At 34.6% G+C, this 22,342-nt stretch overlaps 1 protein-coding gene and 3 pseudogenes across 1 annotated transcript; 3 read left to right on the top strand and 1 right to left on the bottom strand.

The window, feature by feature from the left end:
- Positions 1–37: 37 nt before the first annotated feature.
- LOC120216892 (17.4 kDa class III heat shock protein-like) lies at positions 38–948 on the bottom strand. Its single transcript, XM_039214169.1, has 2 exons — positions 673–948; positions 38–579 (listed from the first exon to the last, which is right to left on the bottom strand). Exons 1-2 carry the CDS (start codon positions 871–873, stop codon positions 322–324), a joined length of 459 nt encoding a protein of 152 aa, XP_039070100.1. The 5' UTR covers positions 874–948; the 3' UTR covers positions 38–321.
- A 5,814-nt stretch (positions 949–6,762) lies between these two features.
- Positions 6,763–7,944, top strand: LOC120216994 (annotated as a pseudogene).
- Positions 7,945–17,462: 9,518 nt separating this feature from the next.
- LOC120216993 lies at positions 17,463–17,987 on the top strand (annotated as a pseudogene).
- Positions 17,988–19,286: 1,299 nt separating this feature from the next.
- On the top strand, positions 19,287–21,933 carry LOC120216818 (annotated as a pseudogene).
- Positions 21,934–22,342: the final 409 nt, after the last annotated feature.

Genomic DNA, 22,342 nt, shown 5'->3' with positions numbered 1-22,342 from the left:
ACTTTATCCCTACTGTGATTAGTGCCTCCGCCACTGATAAAGAGGTCAAGCCTCATTGACAGATTAATACTGAAGGTGGATAACGAATGTATCTGATAACTGAAGAGGCGCAAATCTACCCAATTACATTACATTGCAAACAAAAGTACCTACACGGATCAACATCCAAAGACAACAAACATGGTTTGATTCCCAAAGTCGAGAAACCTGGAAGCCTTCGACGGCTAAACATATCCATCCTCCTATTGCTGTTTTCATAGAATAACTTGATTTGTTAAAACAAAAACCATGGGCCACCGCCCTCACGCATTCATCATTATCTCAAGCAATTGCAACTTCAACGGTTTTAGGCTTTGGAGGCGGAGGAAGCTTCTCGACCACCACAGTCAAAACCCCATTCTCACATTTAGCCGTAATAGCCGAAAAGTTAGCATTCTCAGGCAACCGGAACTTCCTCATAAGCTTTTGGGCTGCTTTCCTCTCGAGCCTTAAGTATTTACACTCTTCCTCTTCTACTTCCTCACGTTTCCTCTTCCCACCGCTTTTGATAACCAGAGTATTCTCATCTTCAACAGTAACCTGAAAATCAGACCGAAAAGGATCAATGTCAGCCGAAAAAGAAAAAAAATCAAAACACCCTGATGACAGCTTTTTTGGTTTCATATCTATTACCTGGATATCAGATTTGGACAAGCCCGGAACATCTAAATAGAAAACGATCTCCTTGGGAGTGTCTAAAATGTCGGCCGGAATGCTACTGTTTACTTTGTTCCCGTTCTCACGACTGTCGTGAGTCCGCAAAGGGAACATTATTTTTCCGATGTTTTCTGGGAAATTAAACCAATGGGTTATTGTGTCTGCAACTGCGCTCATTTTTTTTGGCCGTTGTTGCAGGGAGAAATAAGAAGAAGAGCAAATCTTTAGTTGTCAATACAAAAAATACTTGTAAATGAGCAACTCTCTGCTTGAGGAGATCAATGTATATAGAAGTAGAAGAAAACTCTGGAAAAATCTCAAATAATTTGGAACCTTCTTGTTTGCTTACACGCGTCCCCCGATGACTGTGACGTGGTGCTTAGATGCTGCCACGTAACCTACTTAGCTATCGTTTCCTTTCCCATTTCGTGCTCTGGGTTGATCCATTCCCCCTTATTTGGGCTTCTCTCTCTTTTCCCTAATTATAGATCTGGGGCTTCGATAATCATCGCCGTAATAAACAAGTCCAAAACCCGAAACTAACAACGGCTACGGGTAATATAGAGTAGATTACGAATATTGAGAAATGCCTCACTTATTATAACCTAATTCGGGGCAAAGATAATCAGAAGCCAGAAAAACATTTGAGGGGCTAAAAGTGAAATTTTACTAATGGATAATTAGGGGGCCATGATACCGCCCTCGCCCCTGCCCAATGGATAATTAGGTTCCTAATCCATTTTTATTAGATTTGTTTTTATTTGACCCATCTATTGGGAGAAGTTTTCACACACTCCTCATGCATAGCCTTTTAAACAAGCATATATTCCTATTGCATATAGTTACTGAAACATATGAATGACTACTAGCTAATTAAATAAGGTAGTAATAACAATTGAAGATAAGAATGATTAGTATGGGTGCACAGGACATAGTTCCTGGAAATCTACGATTATGATATTCAAATATTTGTTCTAAAGCACATGATCCAGATGCTGAATCTTGTTTCACGTTTACCTACAGATTTCCAACCTCAATACCTGCAGTGCCAAACCCTACCAGGCCTATACGTGTAGAGAAGCTATGCTATATTACCACACCTATGTGGTTTTTTTTAATCATTCATCTCCTGTGGATGAATCCATTGCAGATTTTATTCTATTTCTAAGGATTTGGTTTGGGGGAAAAACAATGGTATCAAAAATTATATTTAATTATTTTTTATGAAGCTTAAATACTGTATGCTTCCTATTATAATTAATTAATTAATATGATACACATTTTGCAGTTAATCAGTTTTCATACCATATATATATACTTAATTCCAAAAAAGGCATTATAACACAATTTTACATTATTATTTTTATTTCCATTATAAAATTTATGCTAACAGTTTATAATTATTATTTTTAATATATTATCTACATGAAGACCTCAATGATAAAAAAATAAGTGTTGTTTTTTTTCTAGATATTTCGAGTTTGAGCAATTATGTTTGTAAGATGTATGCACATTATTAATAACTAAAAAAATTTTTAAACATATTATACGGAGTGTATGCATGTTATTAATAACTAAAAGAATAAACAAATGTTAACTTATTATCACCTTAAACTATTAAAAAATAAACAAAAATAATAATAATATCATCTATAAGATTTAAACTTATACATTTTTTGTAGGAACCGATCGATCTTACTAGTTAAGAAATTATTATTATCCATTGAAGTCTAAAATTCAATCATTAAATTTATTAAAAATAAAAACGTTGATTAAAATCTTTGACCTTATACTATAGTCACCCTATGTATAACCTACACCTTTTTCTCTATATAGTTTATAATACACGCAACACCGGTTAATAACAAATAATTAATTTATTGGGATGCTGAAAAGTTATTTTTCCCCCTTCGTAAATGCCAACAAAAAAGTTGTCATATAATTTCCAACGTATCTACAAAAGGATATAAAAGGTAACTATGTAATATGATTTTAAGGTTGGATTAATTATCGTCGGCTGTTCCTTTCATATATCAAACAATTATATTAGGTAAAATGAAAATTCTATGACGTTAAGTGAATGCCGATAGTATCATGAATTTAATTTATAAAAATTTAAAATTTTAAAAGATTCATCATATAACTATAAATTATTTAAAAATTTAAAGGTAAATTATTTAAAAATTTAAAGGTAAATTATTTAAAATAAAGGGTAAACTATACTAGTGACACCTAACTATTATCCATTTTTATTTTGACCACCATTTTCTAAATTTTGTCAATTAGGTCACTCGACTATTTCAACGCATTCAATTGAGCCACTTGTCGTTAATATTTAACGGAGAAGTTGATATGGCAGTAAAAATATTTGGTATAATTAACTACTTTGGCTCAATAGTTGAGTCTTGCTTCTTTAACCCAAGAACCCCATGTTTGTTTCCCCTAATATCATTTAAGTGTCCAAAAATTTCTTTCATCTAGAGGATAACACGTGTCATCCTCTGATTGGTGAGAAAAATATATTAAATTAAAAATAAATTAAAATAAATTTAATTGTCTAATCATAATATGATACATGTTCATTACTTGGCACTAATGACACATGGCACCATTTGATTTAAGGGTTAAGTTTGTTTTAATTTATTAAAATTATGACTAAATTGATATAATATATAAGTAATAGTGACCAAATGTGTAATTATATCAAATATTTTAACTAGGGCTGTAAATGAGACGAGACAGATCGCGAGCTACTCGAGATCGACTAGATCAAGGCTCAATAAATACTCGGATCGAATGGACTCGACTCGAGCTCGAGCTCGACTCGAATTCTTAACAAGCCGAAACGAGCTACTTGATACTCGACTCGAAAAGCTCGTGAGCAACTCGAAAATATAATATATTAAGATTTTATTTTTAAAAAAAATAAATTATTAATAATATTAACATTTATGTGTTGATTTTTTTAAAAAAAATACAGTAAGACTTTCATGTATTTAAGGTTTAGATTCGAGTTTGAGTTTGAGGCTTCAATCTAGTTAAGTTTAAGATTTTTATTTTCATTTCGAGCCTTTTCGAGCTGCTCACGAGCTTCAATTCAGGATTTCGAGTTCGAGTCGAGCTTAAAAATTTTAATCTCGCGAGTTTTCAAGTCGAGTCGAGCTGCATTTCAGAGTTTTCGACTCGAGTCGCATTTCAGAGTTTTCGAGTTGAGTCGAGCTCAGCGATACTCGAGCTCGACTCGGCTCGTTTACAACCCTAATTTTAACTACTACATCAACTTCTTCGTTAAAGAATAACGACAAGTAGCTTAATTGAATGCATTTAAATAGTTGAGTGGTCTGATTAACAAAATTTCAAAAAAGTGTTGGTCAAAATGAAAATTGGCAATAGTTAGGTGGCCATTTGTATAGTTTACCCTTTATTTTAAATAATTTAGGTAACACCTAAATTTGATCGAGCCTAAAGTTTCACATTGGGCTACCGAGGTAACCAATGATTTTTAAACCTGATCATTTTCATTTAAAACATGCTACGTGGTACTACAATACACATATATAACGGTTATAAAACATTTTATAAATCAGAGTTCCACGACTCATAATTTAAAACAAAAATAATACAACATAAGGTTTTTAACTCAAATACATAAGTGAGGTTCTATGAATACATATGCCCACTAAAGCTACGGTACAATACTATGAAGGAGATGCTGGAAGTCCTACTACGACGGTGCTCCACCAACGACTCAAGATATTGACCTGCGAATGGAAAACATTCGAATGCTAAGCTTACAAAGTCCAACATTATAATCGCTAATCTAGAGTAGCATTATGAGTCTCATAATGTAAAAACCCGAATCCTGGGTTAGTAGTTTTGGGTTAACCCGAGTGGGTTTAGATAAATCCACCAGCTTTGTAAGAAGACATGGACCAAGTTAGCCTTGAGTTGAGTTTAATTTTGGCCCAACATGTGATGAAAATGGGTGTTTTTAATTTGTAGTCAAAACTATGACGACCAAAAGAGTAGTTTAGCCTTTTTATTTTAAAGGCTAATTTCCCATTAAGGGTAATGACTTCACGTCTGAAACCCCCCTTCATATCTCATTTTCACCATTTCCTTTGTCTTCTTCCTCCATATTCAAACTCCATTACTTCCCTAGACTTTTGAGAAAAATATGCACACTTTGTAGCATTCCAAACCTTTTCTAGTAACATCAAGGTAAGAACTTCAATCTCCTCAGTCTAAGTTTCAATTCAAGCTATCAATGGCAAGTTTTAGTTAAGGATATCAAATATGAGGTTAGTGGGGGTTTTAAAAACCTAAGAGAAATCAGGTCATTTTTTTAGATTCAAGCCTCAAGAAACGTTATAAACTCCTTTTTAAACTTCCCAGCAATGTTAGTAATCCTTCTGTTTAATTCTTCATTTAGTGAGAGAGGTTAGAGAAAGCTCCAAGTATAAGGGAAAGGAGAAGCTCACCCTTGGTTGAGTTGGAGAAGCTCTCAGCACTTTAAGACTTAAGGTAACTCATTTCTAACTCATCTCTACTGCATGTAGATCACTAGGTGAGTTTGTTAGCTTGCATGAGTCATGAAGCATGTTCATGGTAGATTTCAATGTTTGGGTGTTTATAGCATGTTTACAGACTTATTATAACCCCAATTATCAAACATAGCACTTTAATAATATTTAGGGATCTCAATAGGACATTTGAGAGTGTTGGAGAGGCATTTTCGTGCCAAAAATAGGGTATTTATGGGTATGAGTATCAATATTAGAATAACAATACCGATATTTTTAGAAGTATCGATGCCCATACAATGGTATTGATACTGTAAGTGAGGTATCGATATTCGTAGGGTGGTATCGATATTCATGGGGTATCGATACCAAGGGTAGAGTATCGATACAACCCAACAGGGGTATCGATACCAAGGGTAGAGTATCGATACAACCCAACAGGGGTATCAACACTTAAGTATTTTTCAAATCATTGAAGCAAAATCTGGTATCGATACTCATGAAAGTATCGATACAACAGACCAAAGTATTGATACTTAAACTAGAGTATCGATACCAACCTTTTATTATCAACCTTCAATAAGTCATTAGTATTAATACCCAGTAGCTAGTATCGATACTGAGAGGCTTAATATTTGTACCCATGAACAGTTTTGAAAAAGAAACCCAAGGATTTTAAGGGATAGTTTTGAGGGACCCAATTACACTATAATACCATGAAATAAATCTAAAAGTGAGAATAGTAATAATCTCAGAATAGTTAGAAACAATAACAACTATGGTGACATAAAACTAACCTTGTTTGACCCTCGGGACACAATTAGGACACCCGAGTTACTTTAGTAGATACAATCATACAGTTGGATATCCCAATCAGTGTCTAGAACTTTAGTTTCCAGTTGGGCGCATATACCCCCAAGACTCCACAGAGTATGTTGGTCAGATGTACATTTCTGATGCAGTTTCGGTTCTCACCCCAGATACTCAAGGGTATATAAGAAAGCTAGAGGGGTGTATGAGCTCTGAGATACAAAACTTTAAGCCACACCATGATATCTACCTCAACATGTTAAATCAATATTTCTATGTCTTTATATATATGCTACTAGCATGCGTATTTATCGAATGCATGTAGTATAGTACAGTTATGGCATAATGCAACAAAATAACCTTAATGTTTGACAGTTGAGCCAAATTTGTCCGTATTATTTTTTTGGAACATTTGACCCCTTAACGTTTCATTTTGATTCAAAAGTCACTCATGTTGGATGAAAATCGTTAGTCAACTTACAGTCAACGCCTCCAGCTAACTAAACAAGCACACGTGGACACAAATGATGATGTGGTGTGTCCACATTACTGATGTATGCTGACGTGAAATTGACACGTTAGATTTTTTGTTAAAAAATAATATTTTTTTTAGAATTTTGTACCAATGAGAGAGTGAAGCGTGTCATTCTCCTATTGGTGCGAATTTACCTTTCAATTCATATACCTTGTCCCTGATTTCCTCTTTGGTCCCAACTCTCTTGCTCATCTCCTTTGTTTCTCTCACTCTTGAAACCCTTAATTTCCTCTCTAGCTCCCTCTCTCTCTGAACCGCACTGCTCGTATGTTCTTCCCAGTTTAACCTATGGAATAAACTTTCTGCTTAAAGAATCAACGAAAAATATTAGCTTTATTCTTCAACCTCAGCCTCAGCTACCTAAGTTGTCCCCATTTTCTCCACCTCTTGCTCCTCAAGTTACCGTTGAATAAGCCAAAGCAAGCAGCCCCCGAGCCAGTCTCTACTCAGAGACGAAGCAGCAGGGGTCTCGATTGATTCACCCAAGATCGAATTAGCTCCCCCACCTCTAAAAGCTTTACTCGACTGTGCTAAACTCACTGAATCGAAACTTGAACGAGTGATTAAATCATTGGAGGGAATCAGAGAATTGGTGTCAAAATGTGGAGATCCAACTCAAAGAGTGGCTTTGTACTTTGCCGAAGCTCTGTATAGTAGAGTCTAGGTTCGAGCAGATAAAAGGAGTTCAATGGCTGCTATTTTGCAAGCCTTAGCGACTAGGTCAGTTGGAAAACCGACCCGGATTCGTATTTCTGGTATACCTGCCCCTATTTTGGGATCATCTCCGACTCTTTCCCTTTATGCTACTGTAGTTATCTACTTGACGTTGCGAAGCTTCTAGATTTGAATTTTGAATTCGAACCGATTCTAAATCTGATTAAGGAATGCAACGAGTCTTGTTTTCAGGTTAACGATGATGAGGTATTGGTCGTAAATTTCATGCTTCAATTGTATACTTTGTTAGATGCTACTCCGGTTGCTGTAGAGGAAATTCTCTATTTGGCTAAATCTTTAAACCTTAAAATCGTGACATTGGGTGAGTACGAAGTGAGTTTAAATCGAGTTGGGTTCCCAAACTGGTTCAAGAATGCTCTACGATATTACTCAGCCGTGTTCAAATCATTGGAAACGAACTTGCCTCGCGAATCACCTGAGAGAATACAAGTTGAAAGCTTATTATTGGTTCAGAAAATAGCGTGGATTATTGGATCGAAAGATGCTGGAAACCAACGGGAGTAGATGGAATATGAAGAGTAATGTAAGGGTTTAATGGAAAATAATGGTTTTGAAGCGGTAACCCTTAGCCACTACACGATAAGTCAAGCAAAAATTCTGCTATGGAATCATAGTTTCTTCTTGGCATTGACGATGATTTCATAGGCCATCAATGTTGTAAATTTTTCCACCTGGTTATTTTTCTCTCCTTTAACATTTTCTGGTATATTCTATTTTTAACAGTTTCAACATTACACGAATTGTAATATAAATTAATGGGGATTATACATAACATTTCCAAATCCTGAATAATTCCAGGATCTGGTGGATGGTAGCCTGGTTAGAGGCAGAGGAAATTATTTGGTTAGTGACAGAGAATATACAACCCTTATTATGCAAATCCTTTATTTTTTTTTATGAAATTCAAACTAAAGAATCTATTAAATATAATTTGTTTCATTCATTACTCGAGTAAGTAACTTAGTTGGTGGTAAAACAAGGAGCAATTCACCCGAGATACCCAGGTTCGAGTCCCTTTTCATGCATTTCACCATTTTCATTATGCACCAATCAGATAGTGGTCACTCTCTGATTGGTGCGAATTAATAATATAAAAATATAAATAATAAATTTTAAAAAATGATGTGGCAGTTTCACGTCAGCGATCTCGATGACTTGGACATCCACGTCAACTTTCCCCTCCACGCGTGCGCGCTTCGTCAGCACCTGACATTGACTGACGGTTTTCATTCAACGTGGGTTATTTTTTACCCAAAAATAAACATTTAGTGCCCAAATATTTTAAAACCCAATACGGGTAAATTTGACACTATTGTCAAATGTTAGGGGTTATTTTATTGCATTATGCCTACAATTATTAGTGAGGCATTAAGTTCTTAAGCTTAGTGTTCGGAGTGTGTTTACATGCGTAGGTTCTTAGGAGCTTGTCCGAGGAGTATTATTGTCACCAGATATTTCAGCACTGTCGAGGCACCAGAGTACGTCTTGATTTGTTTTAGAGGGCATGTACTTATTGTATACCCCTTTTGTATTCAATCATAACTCTATTTTGGTTTAAACTCAGTGTATTTATATGGATGATTTGGGAGCTTCCCCGTATTTTGTAAACTTAATTATTACGATTATCTCATTTTCCTTAAATGAATTTTTATAAGATGTTTTACAGTTGTTTTAAAAGAAAATTTTTGGGTTAGCCACTTTAGTGGACCTATGTGACATCGTAATCCATAGATCTCTCGATCAGATTGGATTAACGTTTTACATTTAATGGTATCAGAGTTCCAGGTTTAGTCACTCCTATGACCCGCATGTTAGAGTTAGTCACTATCTATACATGTACATGCCTATAGAGAGTCAAGAGTACTATAAAGACTAGAATAACGATAATAACCTCTATTTTTTCTAATTTCAAAGAAATCCCATGGTAGATGATCTAGCTTGTAGTCAGGATGATATGGACGATAGTCATGTATCCCTAATAGTCGATATCGGTGACGAGTTCATCTTAGTTATGGAGAAGTAAGATATATTAGTAAATATAGGGATCGATGAGGTGACATTCTTTAAGAATCTGACTTTAGCACTCAAACAGATAGTAAGAGTCATATCAGTGCCTCGGTGTTACCACCTCATCTACCATCACCACTAGTCTAACCTACAATAGTGTTCAAGACTCCCCTGTAGAGAGGTTCTGCAGATACAAGACCACCAACTTCCATAGTTCAAGAGATGACGATCCCATAGCAGTAGATCATTAGCTTAGGGAGACTTTTCTCACTCTCCGACAATTTCTTATTACCCTAGATGGTAAGCTCAATGTGTCTCTACCCTGCTTAAGAGCGACATCATTAACTGGAAGGAGACGATAGAGCTGGCACTAGAGCTAGAGAGATTTTCATGTGAGATGTTCTCATCTAATTTCAAATATAAATAAACCGGAAAAGCTCACACCGATGATATGAGGGAAGAGTTATTGCATTTATCCTAGAAGAATCTCTATGTACTGGAGTACAAGCAAGAGTTTCACAGATTGAGTAGGTACGTACCAGAGTTAGTTTCAATAGAGAAGTACTGTAGTCATAGATTTAGAGAGGGTCTACACCTCAATATTCTGTCACAGCTTACAACCAACCCTCCCAAAGTCTTCGCTGAGTTATCCCATCAAGTAAAGACAGTTGATAGGGTCATGAGTAGGAGGAACCAACAATCAAGCAAGGTGATGGGACAATCTAGGATAGCCACTAATAGAGGTGGCAATCAGGTGTAAGAAACCGAAAACTGTGGGGATCCGAACTAACGAAGATGAAGAATAACCAAAATCTTCACCCACTGGGATGAGGATGAGGGAAGTTTTATCCCCAAAGCTCAAATAGAGATGAGGACGGGGATTACTATATCCAAACCATGAGGATAATCAAACCGTACTTGTATGAATAACCGTGGGGATCCCCAAAAATATATATAGAAATCCCTGATATTTTAAAAATATTTAAAAAATACATTTATAATCATTTACTTATATACCCTTAATATATATTTTAATAAAAATTATATATGACAAGATTATGAGATTACGTGTTGTCACTGTTACATCTCAAAGAAACTAAAATTGAAGTTTAGATTTTTTTTCTCATTTAATATACATTGATTTGTTGAGATTGAAAATGATTAAGATTGTACATATACATTGGGTGTTAGATGAATATTGACGTTTGAAACTTTCACATTGTAAATAGAGACCAAATTGATACAATCTAATATATCTTACAAGTTTTAGGTGTTGCATTGATTTCAAAAATATTTGTTTATTTTTTTAGGATGTGGATTAACCCGAAACCCGTAGGGATCCGTAAGGGATGGGTATGGGGGAAATTTCCCCAAAACATATAATGAGGATTCCATAAAACCATACCCGTGAGTGTTGGGGATGGATTGGGTAATGCAAAATCGTCCTCGCCTCGTCCCCATTGCTACACTTATCTACTGAGCCAACCAAACCATCACAGACTGTGGCCAAAAGGGCTAGAGATAGTCAGGGTTTATGGAGACCCCCAGTAATATAGTTTGGAAGAATGGGACAGAGTATGGATCGATGAGGTAGATCTGAGTCTAGGAGGAGACCCTTGACTTTAGTCTTCAGAGGTAGCGCCAGTAATTCAGTGAGAGTCTTTACTCATCCTATTTGTGCTCAGTGTGGGATGAGGCACCCAGGGACATACCATAAGGTTTTGAGGGGTTGTTTTAATTGCGACTCCTTAGATCATTTCATTCAAAATTGTTCAGGGACTTAGGGAGTGACTCCAGCATTAACCTAGAGGTTAGCACCGTTTGTACAAAGGGACCAAGGGCCAACAAAGGGTGGTAGCATTGCATCTGGGTAGCGGAACATAGAGACATCCAGATCAGTGGATGGTGTAAAGTTGAGGTAACCTCTAGATAGTATGCGGTGAGAGCCTGGGAGGAGTGTGATACAACAAATGTGGTATCAGGTAGATTCACAATATTTTTTTATCCTAGTTACTACTTTGATAGATATTGGTTTCACCCACTCTTACATCTGCTTTGACCTAGTTTAAGAGATATAAATCCCAATAGAAGACTTAGAGGTAGGAGTTCGAGTACCGAGCCCTCTAGGTCTAAATGTCTATTAGATAAGATTCACCAACTATGCTTAATAAAAATTCAAGGTCAGGCATTCCTAGCGAACTTAATAGAGTTAATTTTCTAAGAGTTCGACATGATCTTAGGTATGGATTGGTTAACTAAGCATGACGTTAGTTTAAAATACAAAGTCAGACAACTGAAGCTCATGACAGACAATGGTATCAAGTTAGTGATGACTAGTGAGAAGTCAAACCGGTCGAGGATCGTATTAGCTATAAAATCTTAGTGGATGATCGACTGGGGATGTGAGACCTTTTTGGCTCATGTGGTCGATACTTGAATTTTAGCTCCAACACTCGAGGATATCCGAGCAATGTGAGATTTCCCTGATGTGTTCCCAGAAGGGTTGCCAGGTTTACCACCTGATCGTGAACTAGAGTTTAGTATCAAGGTAATGTCGAGTTCAGCTCTGATGTCTATTACTCCTTATCATATGACACCAATAGAGTTAAAGGAGTTAAAGACTCATATCTAGGAGTTGTTAGAGAATGACTGCATCCGACCGAGTATCTCTCCGTGGGGAGCGTCAGTCTTGTTTGTCAAGAAGAATGATAGGTATATGAGGCTATGCATCGACTACAGATAGTTGAACAAGTTAATAATCAAGTATTGTTACCCACTTCCAATGATAGATAATCTCTTCGACCAATCTAGGGGAACGTGTGTGTTCTCCAAAATCGAATTACAGTCAGGTTATTACCAATTGAAAGTCAAGGATGTTGATGTGGTGAAGATAATTTTTAGGATGAGATACAATCATTATAAGTTCCTAGTAATGTCGTTTGGACTAACCAATACCCTGACGACATTCATGGACATGATGAACTTAGTCTTTCACCCTTACTTAGATCATATCGTAGTGGTGTTTATTGAAGATATCATAGTGTACTCCTAATCACAGGATAAGCATGATCGGCATCTCCGCATTATCTTTTAGACACTCCAAGATCGATATTTATATGCCAAGTTTGGGAAGTGTGAGTTTTGGTTTCCAAAGGTTTCATTTTTAAGTCATATCGTATCAACAGATGGCATCCGAGTTGAACCTCAAAAGATTCAGGCCATAATTGAGTAGAAACCACCTAAGAATATATCTGAGATACGTAGTTTCATAAGTTTAACTAGGTACAATCATCGATTCATTCAGGGCTTCTTGATGATAGCTGCCTCGCTGACCAAATTGCTTTAGAAGGGAGTCCCTTTATGGGATAAGAAGCGACAAAAGAGCTTCGAGCAGTTAAAGACATCTTAACTCAGACCTTAGTGTTAACCCAGCCAGAGTAGGGTAAGGACTTCAAAGTTTTCAGTGACACTTTGTTGAATGGTATGTGATGTGTCTTGATGCATGAAGGCAGGGTCGTAGCTTATGTATCCCACTAAATTAAACTTCATGAGCACAATTACCCCACCCACGACCTTGATCTAGCAGCAATTGTGTTTGCCTTAAAGATTTGGTGACACTAACGTTTTGGTGGGAAATGTCATATCTTCATCGATTACAAGAGTCTAAAGTGTATACTTACTTAAAAATTGTTGAACTTGAGGTAGAATAAGTGGGTTGAGTTGCTTAAGGACTATGGTGATGTTTGTTTTTTGTAGAGGTAAAAGGTCTGCAGTCTGCGGACCACATCTGCAGGCATCTGCGGCAGAAGAGGTGGACCAAAAGTCTGCAGTCTGCAAGAAGAAGACTGTTTGTTTTTTAACGTCTGCAGACTGCTAAAATGAACTGAAATATAAATAAACTGATTTTTTAAACTTAAAAGAGTTTTGCAATACTTAGATTTAAATAATTTTAGTTTTACAATACTAAAATTTAAATAATCCATACAACTACAATAATCAATTATTTAAAATAAATCAATCCATATTTTAAAATAAATCAATCCATACTCATAAATTATTTAAAATAAATCAATCTTACAACTACAATAATAAATCAATCCATATTTTAAAATAAATCAATCTATACAAATAAATTATTTAAAATAAATCAATCCATACTAATAAATTATTTAAAATAAATCAATCTGTATTTTAAAATAAATCAATCCATACTAATAAATTATTTAAAATAAGTCAATCTATATTTTAAAATAAATCAACTCATACTAATAAATTATTTAAAATAAATCAATCCATACAACTACAATAATAAATCAATCCATATTTCAAAATAAATCAATCCATACTAATAAATTATTTAAAATAAATCAATCCATACAACTACAATAATAAATCAATCCATATTTTCAAATAAATTAATCCATACAAATAAATTATTTAAAATAAATCAATCCATACTAATAAATTATTTAAAATAAATTAATCCATATTTTAAAATAAATCAATTCATAGTAATAAATTATTTAAAATAAATCAATTCATACAACTACAATAATAAATCAATCAATATTTTAAAATAAATCAATCCATACAACTACAATAATAAATCAATCCATATTTTAAAATAAATCAATCCATACAAATATATTATTTAAAATAAATCAATCCATACTAATAAATTATTTAAAATAAATCAATCCATATTTTAAAATAAATCAATCCATACTAATAAATTATTTAAAATAAATCAATCCATATTTTAAAATAAATCAATCCATACTAATAAATTATTTAAAATAAATTATTTTAAAATAAATCAATCCATATTTATAATAATTTATTTTAAAATAAATTATTTTATAATAAATTATTTTATAATAAATTATTTTAAAATAAATTATTTTATAATAAATTATTTTAAAATAAATTATTTTAAAATTAATAACCTTATTAAATTATTTTAATAAATAACTATATTTTATCATTGTTCTTGAAGAGGTTTGAAGACCTTTGAAGACATAAAACCAAGTCTGCACCAAGAAGAGCTCGCGCAGACGTTTGAAGAGCTTCTGTCTTCTAAAAAACAAACAGTCTGCGAAGCCTAATGTATGCGCGTGGTCTGCGCGACGCAGACATAAGTGGTTTGAAGAGCTTGCACAGTGAAAACAAACACCACCTATGACTATGTGATATACTAGCATCCAAGTAAAGTAAATGTTGTGGCAAACGCCTTGAGCAGAAAGTCAATGTTAGAGTTGCAAGTTCTTCTAGCACAATTGAGCTTGTCTAGTGAAGGTGGGTTGTTAGTAGAGTTACGAGTTGAGCCTGAGTTAGTAGGCGAGACCAAAATGTTACAGAGTTCAGATGAAAAACTAAAGGTTTGGGTTGAATAGGTTCACCAAGGCGAAACACCAGGTTTTGAGTTATACGATGGGGGTGCTTTGTACTTCAGAGGTTAGTTGTGCGTGCCCACATACACTCAGTTGCTTAGTAAGATCCTTCATAAGGCTCGAGATAATAACTACTACGGTGATATAAAACTAGCCTTGTTTAACGCTAAGGACACAGTCATGACATCCAATTTACTTTAGTAGATACGATTGTACAGTTGGATATCCCAATCAATGCCAAGGCACTAACTTTGATATATCAAGAGATTTCTCAAACAATTGGATAATCGTCACATACTCACACACAAGTAACTCAGGTGTCCTCATCATTTTCCCAAGTGGAAAACAATGCACTCGTCTTATGAAATATTACCTTATAAGGTTCTTATATTTATCACACCTATATTATTTTTACCACATTGTTATCTTGTGTTTATTACTAAGCTCTCCTATATAGCTAGCGTATCGTCTAAAATGTTATACAAGGGTTCATTGGTCTTTTAATATTTTATGCCATTAAGGCAAATAATACTCGTCGCTACCCACTTGGCATTACTATTAGTATAACACTCATCTCAGGGTTAGTTTATTGATAACGACTCCATAGTCACACTCATCACACTTCCCTTCGGTTCACCTTTGAACCGATAGGGTAACTTGCTCGTCTTTGATTGTAGGTGTTCATGTGGTATTCAATTTCCTCTATCTCGCTCGTTAGGTTATTCATCATATGACTCACTGGCACATCTTTCAGAATGATCCATTGTTCGCATTTACTTGTTATGTGTTCGATTGAAGCTACTTGGAATTATTACATTTAATTTGGTTACTTCGGTTGTAACCCACTTCTAAGCATCTTTCTAGGCACCTTTAACCATTTAAGTCCCTCTCAGACTAAATCTCACCATTACATGTCATCCTTAGCACTTATGGGCCTTAATGAGGTCAAATGTCAAATCTAACCATCCAAAATGGGTAGTATCAATACTCTACTTGCAGTATCGATACCCCTATGAGTTTCGGTACCAAAAATGACTTTTATTGCTGAAATTGTGGTCTAGCATGGATACTCCATACCCTGAGTATCGATACTTTTGGGGCAATATCAATACTCTCCCCTACAGTATTGATACTCCCAGTTGGAATATCTAATTTTTGTCCCAATTCATCTAATATCGTTACCATTCATCCAATATCGATACTTGAACCAAAAATGTCTTATTTAAGCTTGGGAATACTAAAAAATCATTCAAAATGTCCGAGTTTGGTTCTTAATCATGTACTAAAGCTTTAGGAAGTTACTTAGGGTCTTAAAGTGACATAAAAAATCTAAAACGTTATTTAATCATGAAATCAAGTTTAAACCCTAAAATGTTTATCTACACAAATCTTAGCAATCCTTCAAATTTATGAAAGCCTTAACACTCCAAAGGATTAAAAATACACGACCTTGGTTAAAGAATCTTGAAATGAAGCTCCTTGCTTAGCCAAACTTTTCCTCTAAGATTTGGATAAAACCCCCACTTTCTCTTTAGCTATGAATAACCCAAGGCCTTGAAATATTAATATGATGTTCCTGGAGGGAAATATGAACTAAATTGAAGTATGAAAGAGGCTCAAGAACTTACATTTGAGTTATGGTACTTTGGTGGAAGAATGGAGAATAAAAGGTGGAAAAAAGAAGAAGATGAAATGAGTGATATAAAAGCTCTCATCCTTTAAAATGGGGTAATTATGCTTTTGGTCCTTTCTCATCTTCTTATCATTCAAAAATATATTTTTTATAGCTAATTAGGCTTAATTCCAATCCAATTAAACCCAACGACTTAAATTACAAATTCCACGAGGTCCACATACCTCTTAGGTAAATATAAAACCACTACTCTAGAATTTGAGGTGTTACAATTTAACTTTAAATTTTTAACTAATTTATAATTATACGTTGAGTCTTTTAGAATATTAAATTTTTATAAATTAAATTAATGATGCTCATCGAGCGTGGCAAACTCATCCCAAGGGAAATCCCAAATTTAGAACCTAAATCATATGTTCTTATGTTAATAATTTCTAGAGTATGTCATTAAAAGTTTTTAGTTGATATAAATTTTTTTCTTCAAAATATAGATTCAATATTCATTATAATTAAATTCATAATCCTTTTGAAAATTATTCAAAAAAGTTCATATATTCTTATCCGTTCTATAATGAAAAATCAAATGAAAATAGGAATCGAACCTAAGATAGAAAAAAAAAGTTCAGAAAATTTCATATTGAAAAACTAAATCGATTTGGCATTATTTTGCTACATTGATTGTGCTTTTTTATATATACTCTATAAAAAGTTATGTAAAGTAGAACTGAAAAAATAATATCAACCAAAACTAAAATAATATCAATTATCATTTACCAATATACTATAAACTTAATTATATTATAACTGTGTTTTAAAATATTGATAATTTTATAAAATAATATATTACATGCCAATAACCTATTCCAAGTCCTTCATATATTCGTATGTTTTTACATCTAAAATGTATTTTTAGTGATTTTTATTATATATATATATATATAACCACAGCAAATGCCAAAAAGTGGCAACTGGTTTTTGCATCAGATATCTCATTCTTAGATGGTGAAATAAAAGATGAGGCAGTGGGCCAGTATCGTATTTGCTATTTGCAATGTTTTTCTCACACCTCCCGGTTCTTGTCGGGTCAGCTGGCTAAGTCGTCCTCGTCCCTTCTTTTATATACGAACCACCTTCACCTCCCTGATCCTCACCAAGTAAAACCCTTTTCTTCTTCTTCAGCAGCAGTCTCTTCTCTTTTTACACTCCAAAAACCCAATAACAAAGATATAGGTAGAGCCCATGGCAAAATTTGGGAAGCTAACGAAGCTGAAGTCCGCAATAAAAAGATGGCCATCTTTAACCAAGCTGACCCGTAGCAGCAGCTCTATAGCGGCTGCCGAATCCCAAGACAAGCCGGTCCCCAAAGGTCTTCACGCAGGTACCTGGTGGGTTCCGACGTCATCTGTCATCCACTGTTGCAAGAGCTGATCGATCGCTCCTCTAGTGCTGGTAATGCTATGGATGATGATGATCATGACGATGATGATCATGTCGATGATAATGATAATAATGGTGGCGGTCATGAAGTTGTGGTTTGTTGTGAGGTTGTTTTGTTTGAACACTAGCTTTGGATGATTGAGAACGACGGGGCTCAGTTGGGGTCCATGGAAGAGCTGGTCGATTTCTACACTTGCTTTTTAGTTTTCCGTTTGATATAATCACAAACCAAAATGGTTGAGAAATGGAAATTAATTTGGCTCTTATTCCATCTTCTTTACTCTTTCCTTGTGTCATTTTCATTGTTAACATGCATGTTGCTTTCAATGTCATGGAACCCTAAATAAATAATTATGCCAGTAGCTAGCTAGTTTTGGTGACAGTCCAATTGTACTGAAAAGGATTGAATGCCGCTTTGTGCTGAAAATTTCACCCAAGTGGGGTTTCGATCAAGCTCGCAGTGAAGAACTTGTTATAGTCTTGGGTGGATCCTTATGGCGATTGGTGAGGAAAGTTTTGCCCATTTATGACAAATCCATGTCCTTGGGGCTTATTTATTTAGTTCAAATCTTGTCCAAGATTTGCTCATAAATAGAATCTTTTGATGAGTTATATATAAGTATATGTCAACATTAACAGGCAGTTTTCTAGAGGCCGGCTTCTTTTACCAGTATTGTTGGCAGATATGTACTGTTATTTTAGTAGCCATACCAATCTGCAGTGAAAATCTGGTTTTCTTCCGGCATGGCCATGGCGTGAAAATCATGTAATTTCATCTTTATTACACTAAACGCTTCAATACGACTAATACTAATACGGTGGTAACTGCCCTGATTAGAAAAAGCAAGGGTTAACTATATTCATGTTTCAAGTAGAGGCAAACAGAAGAGGTAGCGCCCGCCAAGTTAAGGATCAGACACCCAAAGCCGATCCTTGCGTACCTTCTTTTCTTTTAGTTATTTAAATATCATCACTCATGACATCATTTTTACATACTTGCAATCCAAGTCAACATTGTTGTACTCTGTTTGATTGTACCCACATTGGGCAGATTCATGATGTGATTTTTGGTCAAAAATAAATATAAATCTCCCCCAACCGCTTTACAAATCAGTTTGGTCACAATTTATGTATGTAACTGTGAATTAAGATGTAATTTGTAAAATGATAAAATATATTAGGCTATTCATTTTACCCTCTTTAATCTTTATTATATTACTTTTTTAGTGAAGAAACTCTCATTAATGGTAAAATATTCAGTAGTGAGTATATAATGGCCTTATTAAAAAAATAGTAATAATAGTTGGGCCTTGAATCTCCTATAAAGTGTGAAACCATTACAAAGGCTCAGAATAGAAGCCGGTTTCTTCAACAAAATATCTTGTAGTCGGCCCAAAATAGGAGGGAAAGGGAAAGATGTTTCTGACTTCTTTGTTAGCAACTCTGGCTGTGAACGGTCACCGACTCCCACTACTGCAACGGTTTTTAGCTGCTGCTATTTGGCTTAATTCTATTCAAATTATTCTAGATTTTCAGTTTTTGTTTTTTGAAATTTTGAAGTTTTTTGGAGAATTTAGGAAGAAATGTCAAGGTTTAGCGGGATATGGCAAGCTTCCCTGAATGCAACCAAGAAAGGTACAAACATTAGATTATTAATTTCATTAATCTGTTTATTCATCATTTCTTCTATCTGAAAAACTGATCCCTTGCCTTTGTTTCCCCCTTGCTAATTGATCTGAATTTGGTTAATAACAATTGAAGCTCTGACATGGAACGTTGAAGATTGGGTCCCTCCGGCTGAGAAATACATATTCAATTTTCAGTTCAAGAGAGGAGCTCAAAAAATGGCATCTTTATTCTGATGCTGAATATGGAGGTAACTCAAAGTGCTCCCAATATTTTTTTCTTAACATGGTTTGTTTAATGAATTTTTTCGCGGCATTTTTTTTTAATAATTTTACTTTTCAGGGATGTCATCCGCTTCTTTGGAGATCAAAGAGGATCCAAATAAATCAAGTGGTAATTGTCAATATAAGTTTAGTGTTAATTTTTTGTTTATCTGGTGTGTGATTGTGAGTCAATTAGGGTTCATTGAAAAGACACACTTGAGATGATTTTGTGCAGTTAATTTAGTCTGGAATCCATGATATCGATGCACTTTTCACCATGGCAACTTCATGTTCCTTGTTTTAGTTACTTATTATGTTTTTGATTATGCATAACATTTTTTTGTTAGGAAAGTGCATCGACAACTTCATGTTCCTTGTTTTAGTTACTTATTATGTTTTTGATTATGCATAACATATTTTTGTTAGGAGTTTTCTCTGGGAATCTTTCCCTGGATGTAACGAAGGCACAAAATGGAAAATAACTAGGAGCGGCTTTTGCGGAATGCGGTCCAAGAAGGTGAGCAATAACTCCATTTTTCTTATTAAGGCCCTGCTCGGTGTGATCGATGGAAAGGCATGAGAAAGGACAATTTGTTAATCTAGTTAAGTTATTTGTCATGAATCTTAATCATTTGATTATGTAAATCTTCTCACTTCTTTCCATCCTTCATAGTACATAGCAAGTAGAGCCTAAATTCTAGAGTGTCCTGACTATAATGGTTAGTTACTCTTATCTCATCAATTTTAGATGGCATTAATTTTTTGTGCCATCATCAAGTCTTTACTGGTGACTTTAGATAGGCGGAATGGTTTTCCCCAAAAACTGAAAGGTATTACTGAAAGGTTTTCCTTTAATCACCGAAATTATGTGCAACTATTGATGAATCTTGAAAGACTGTTTAGCTCTATGATTGTTGTATAAAAGCCCGTTTTCAAACGTACTCTTTCAAATGCACATTTTGAAGTGATAGTAGTCTGCTCCTAGGTGTGTGATATGTCTCATAAAGACACTAATTCTGGCCTACCCCTTCGCTAGCTGTCTTTAGAATGTCAATTTTGGAACTCGGGCCTCTGTTTTCCCTTTCTTTAGGTGCTTCATGGAGTTAAACGTCTATCTTTCTTTTTGGTATGGAGAGGCTTTATTAGTTCCATTTTGTCTTAAGTTAATATCATTCCAACTTTAGGCTTATTTGTAAGATTTCAAATGTGGAAAGTGGAAATGTACCTTCTTCAGTCTTCATACGTAAAACTGAATGTTTTTTCCTTTTGGATTAAGCATAGAGCAGAAAATTTTCACTTTACGTACAAGGAGCGTAAATTATTATGGTTCTTTTGCAATAAATATTTGCATTTAGTGACCCCAGTTTCTTTCATTCATATGTCTGTAGTTTGATGGCTTCATTGATTTGGAAGCATATGATACAATAGCATTAAGGCTTAAAGGAGACGGGAGATGTTATATATCTACGGTGAGTTGTTTTCATCGTATTGAACAAAAGTAGTAAATAGATGTTGAGGCTTTTACTTATGATTCTTTCTATCTTTTTGAATCTTGTACACTTCTATTCAGATTTATACAGAGAATTGGGTGAATTCTCCTGGACAGATGGAAGATAATTCATGGCAATCTTTTGTTTTTGTTCCCAAAGACAACTGGTATATCGCCGAGGTACAACTATCATACCCCTCAATCTCAGATTCTTAGCCTTTGATGCTATCGCTTTCTACTATTGGGATGTATTTCAAAATATAACTGAACACTTGAACATGCGATTTAAATTCATAATGGGCATAGGGAAATTCTGCACGAAGTTACTAGTTATTTACTGTTATATTCTACTTAATGAGGGTCCAGTTTCGCCAGTCGAATGTTATTATTGTTTAGAGAAGGTGATCGACTCCTGTGTCTGACACATATCGAAACATGGGGCATGATAGTAAGATTTGTCAAATATATATACATGAAAAAAAGTTGAAAATAGAAGTTGATTCGTTCTAGATATAAATGAAAATTTTGGAATTTGGTGGAGAATCGCAGATACCTTTGGATCAGTATTTGGCAACATGGAGAGGGAACGTGATAGAAGCAAAGTTGGAGATGAATCCGTCTCGTATACTTGGGATGTCTCTCTCGGTTAACGCAGATGGTGGAGTGCCTGGTGCTAAATCTGGGCCTGGTGATTTCAAACTTGAAATTGATTGGGTTAAAGCCCTTCGTACACTATGAATGTTTGTGCCCCATTTCCTCACTTTGTTTTCACATCTGACGTTACAATTTCTCATTCCCGATTATTCTCTCTTTTTCCATCGCCAAGTTTTGGTTATAAACCGTCTCTCTTTTATGTTCAAATCTTGGTCACCATTTTTAAACATGAATGCTAAAAATATATTATATTTTTTATAAAAAAAATCCAATTTTTTTATGTAGGTTAGGTTAGAAAGCTAAAAACAAACACTTGCACATTTCTTAAACGCAATTTATATATATATAACGGAATTTCATTAGTTAATCGGATCGATGAAATCTAAAATTAACGTTCTTTTCAGTTAAGTGACGTTAACTCAATTTTTTAGCAAATTAATAAAAACATTTCACCCAACAATTTTATTTCACTTCGTCCAACACAATATCAGTGATTATAATTAATGAGATGGTACCACCTATCAATATCACGCTACCAAACGAA

This window comes from Hibiscus syriacus, unplaced genomic scaffold (assembly GCF_006381635.1).
Source record: "Hibiscus syriacus cultivar Baekdansim isolate YM2019G1 unplaced genomic scaffold, ASM638163v2 tig00110174_pilon, whole genome shotgun sequence".
Classification (NCBI taxonomy): Eukaryota; Viridiplantae; Streptophyta; class Magnoliopsida; order Malvales; family Malvaceae; genus Hibiscus; species Hibiscus syriacus.
This window is presented reverse-complemented; position numbering and strand designations above follow the sequence as displayed.

Bases quoted from the DNA above. Each gene is read 5' to 3' on its own strand.
- LOC120216892 (XM_039214169.1), bottom strand. From the start codon at position 873: ATGAGCGCAGTTGCAGACACAATAACCCATTGGTTTAATTTCCCAGAA. The intron at 580-672 runs GTAATAGATATG...TCTGATTTTCAG, and splicing joins TGTCCAAATCTGATATCCAG to GTTACTGTTGAAGATGAGAA.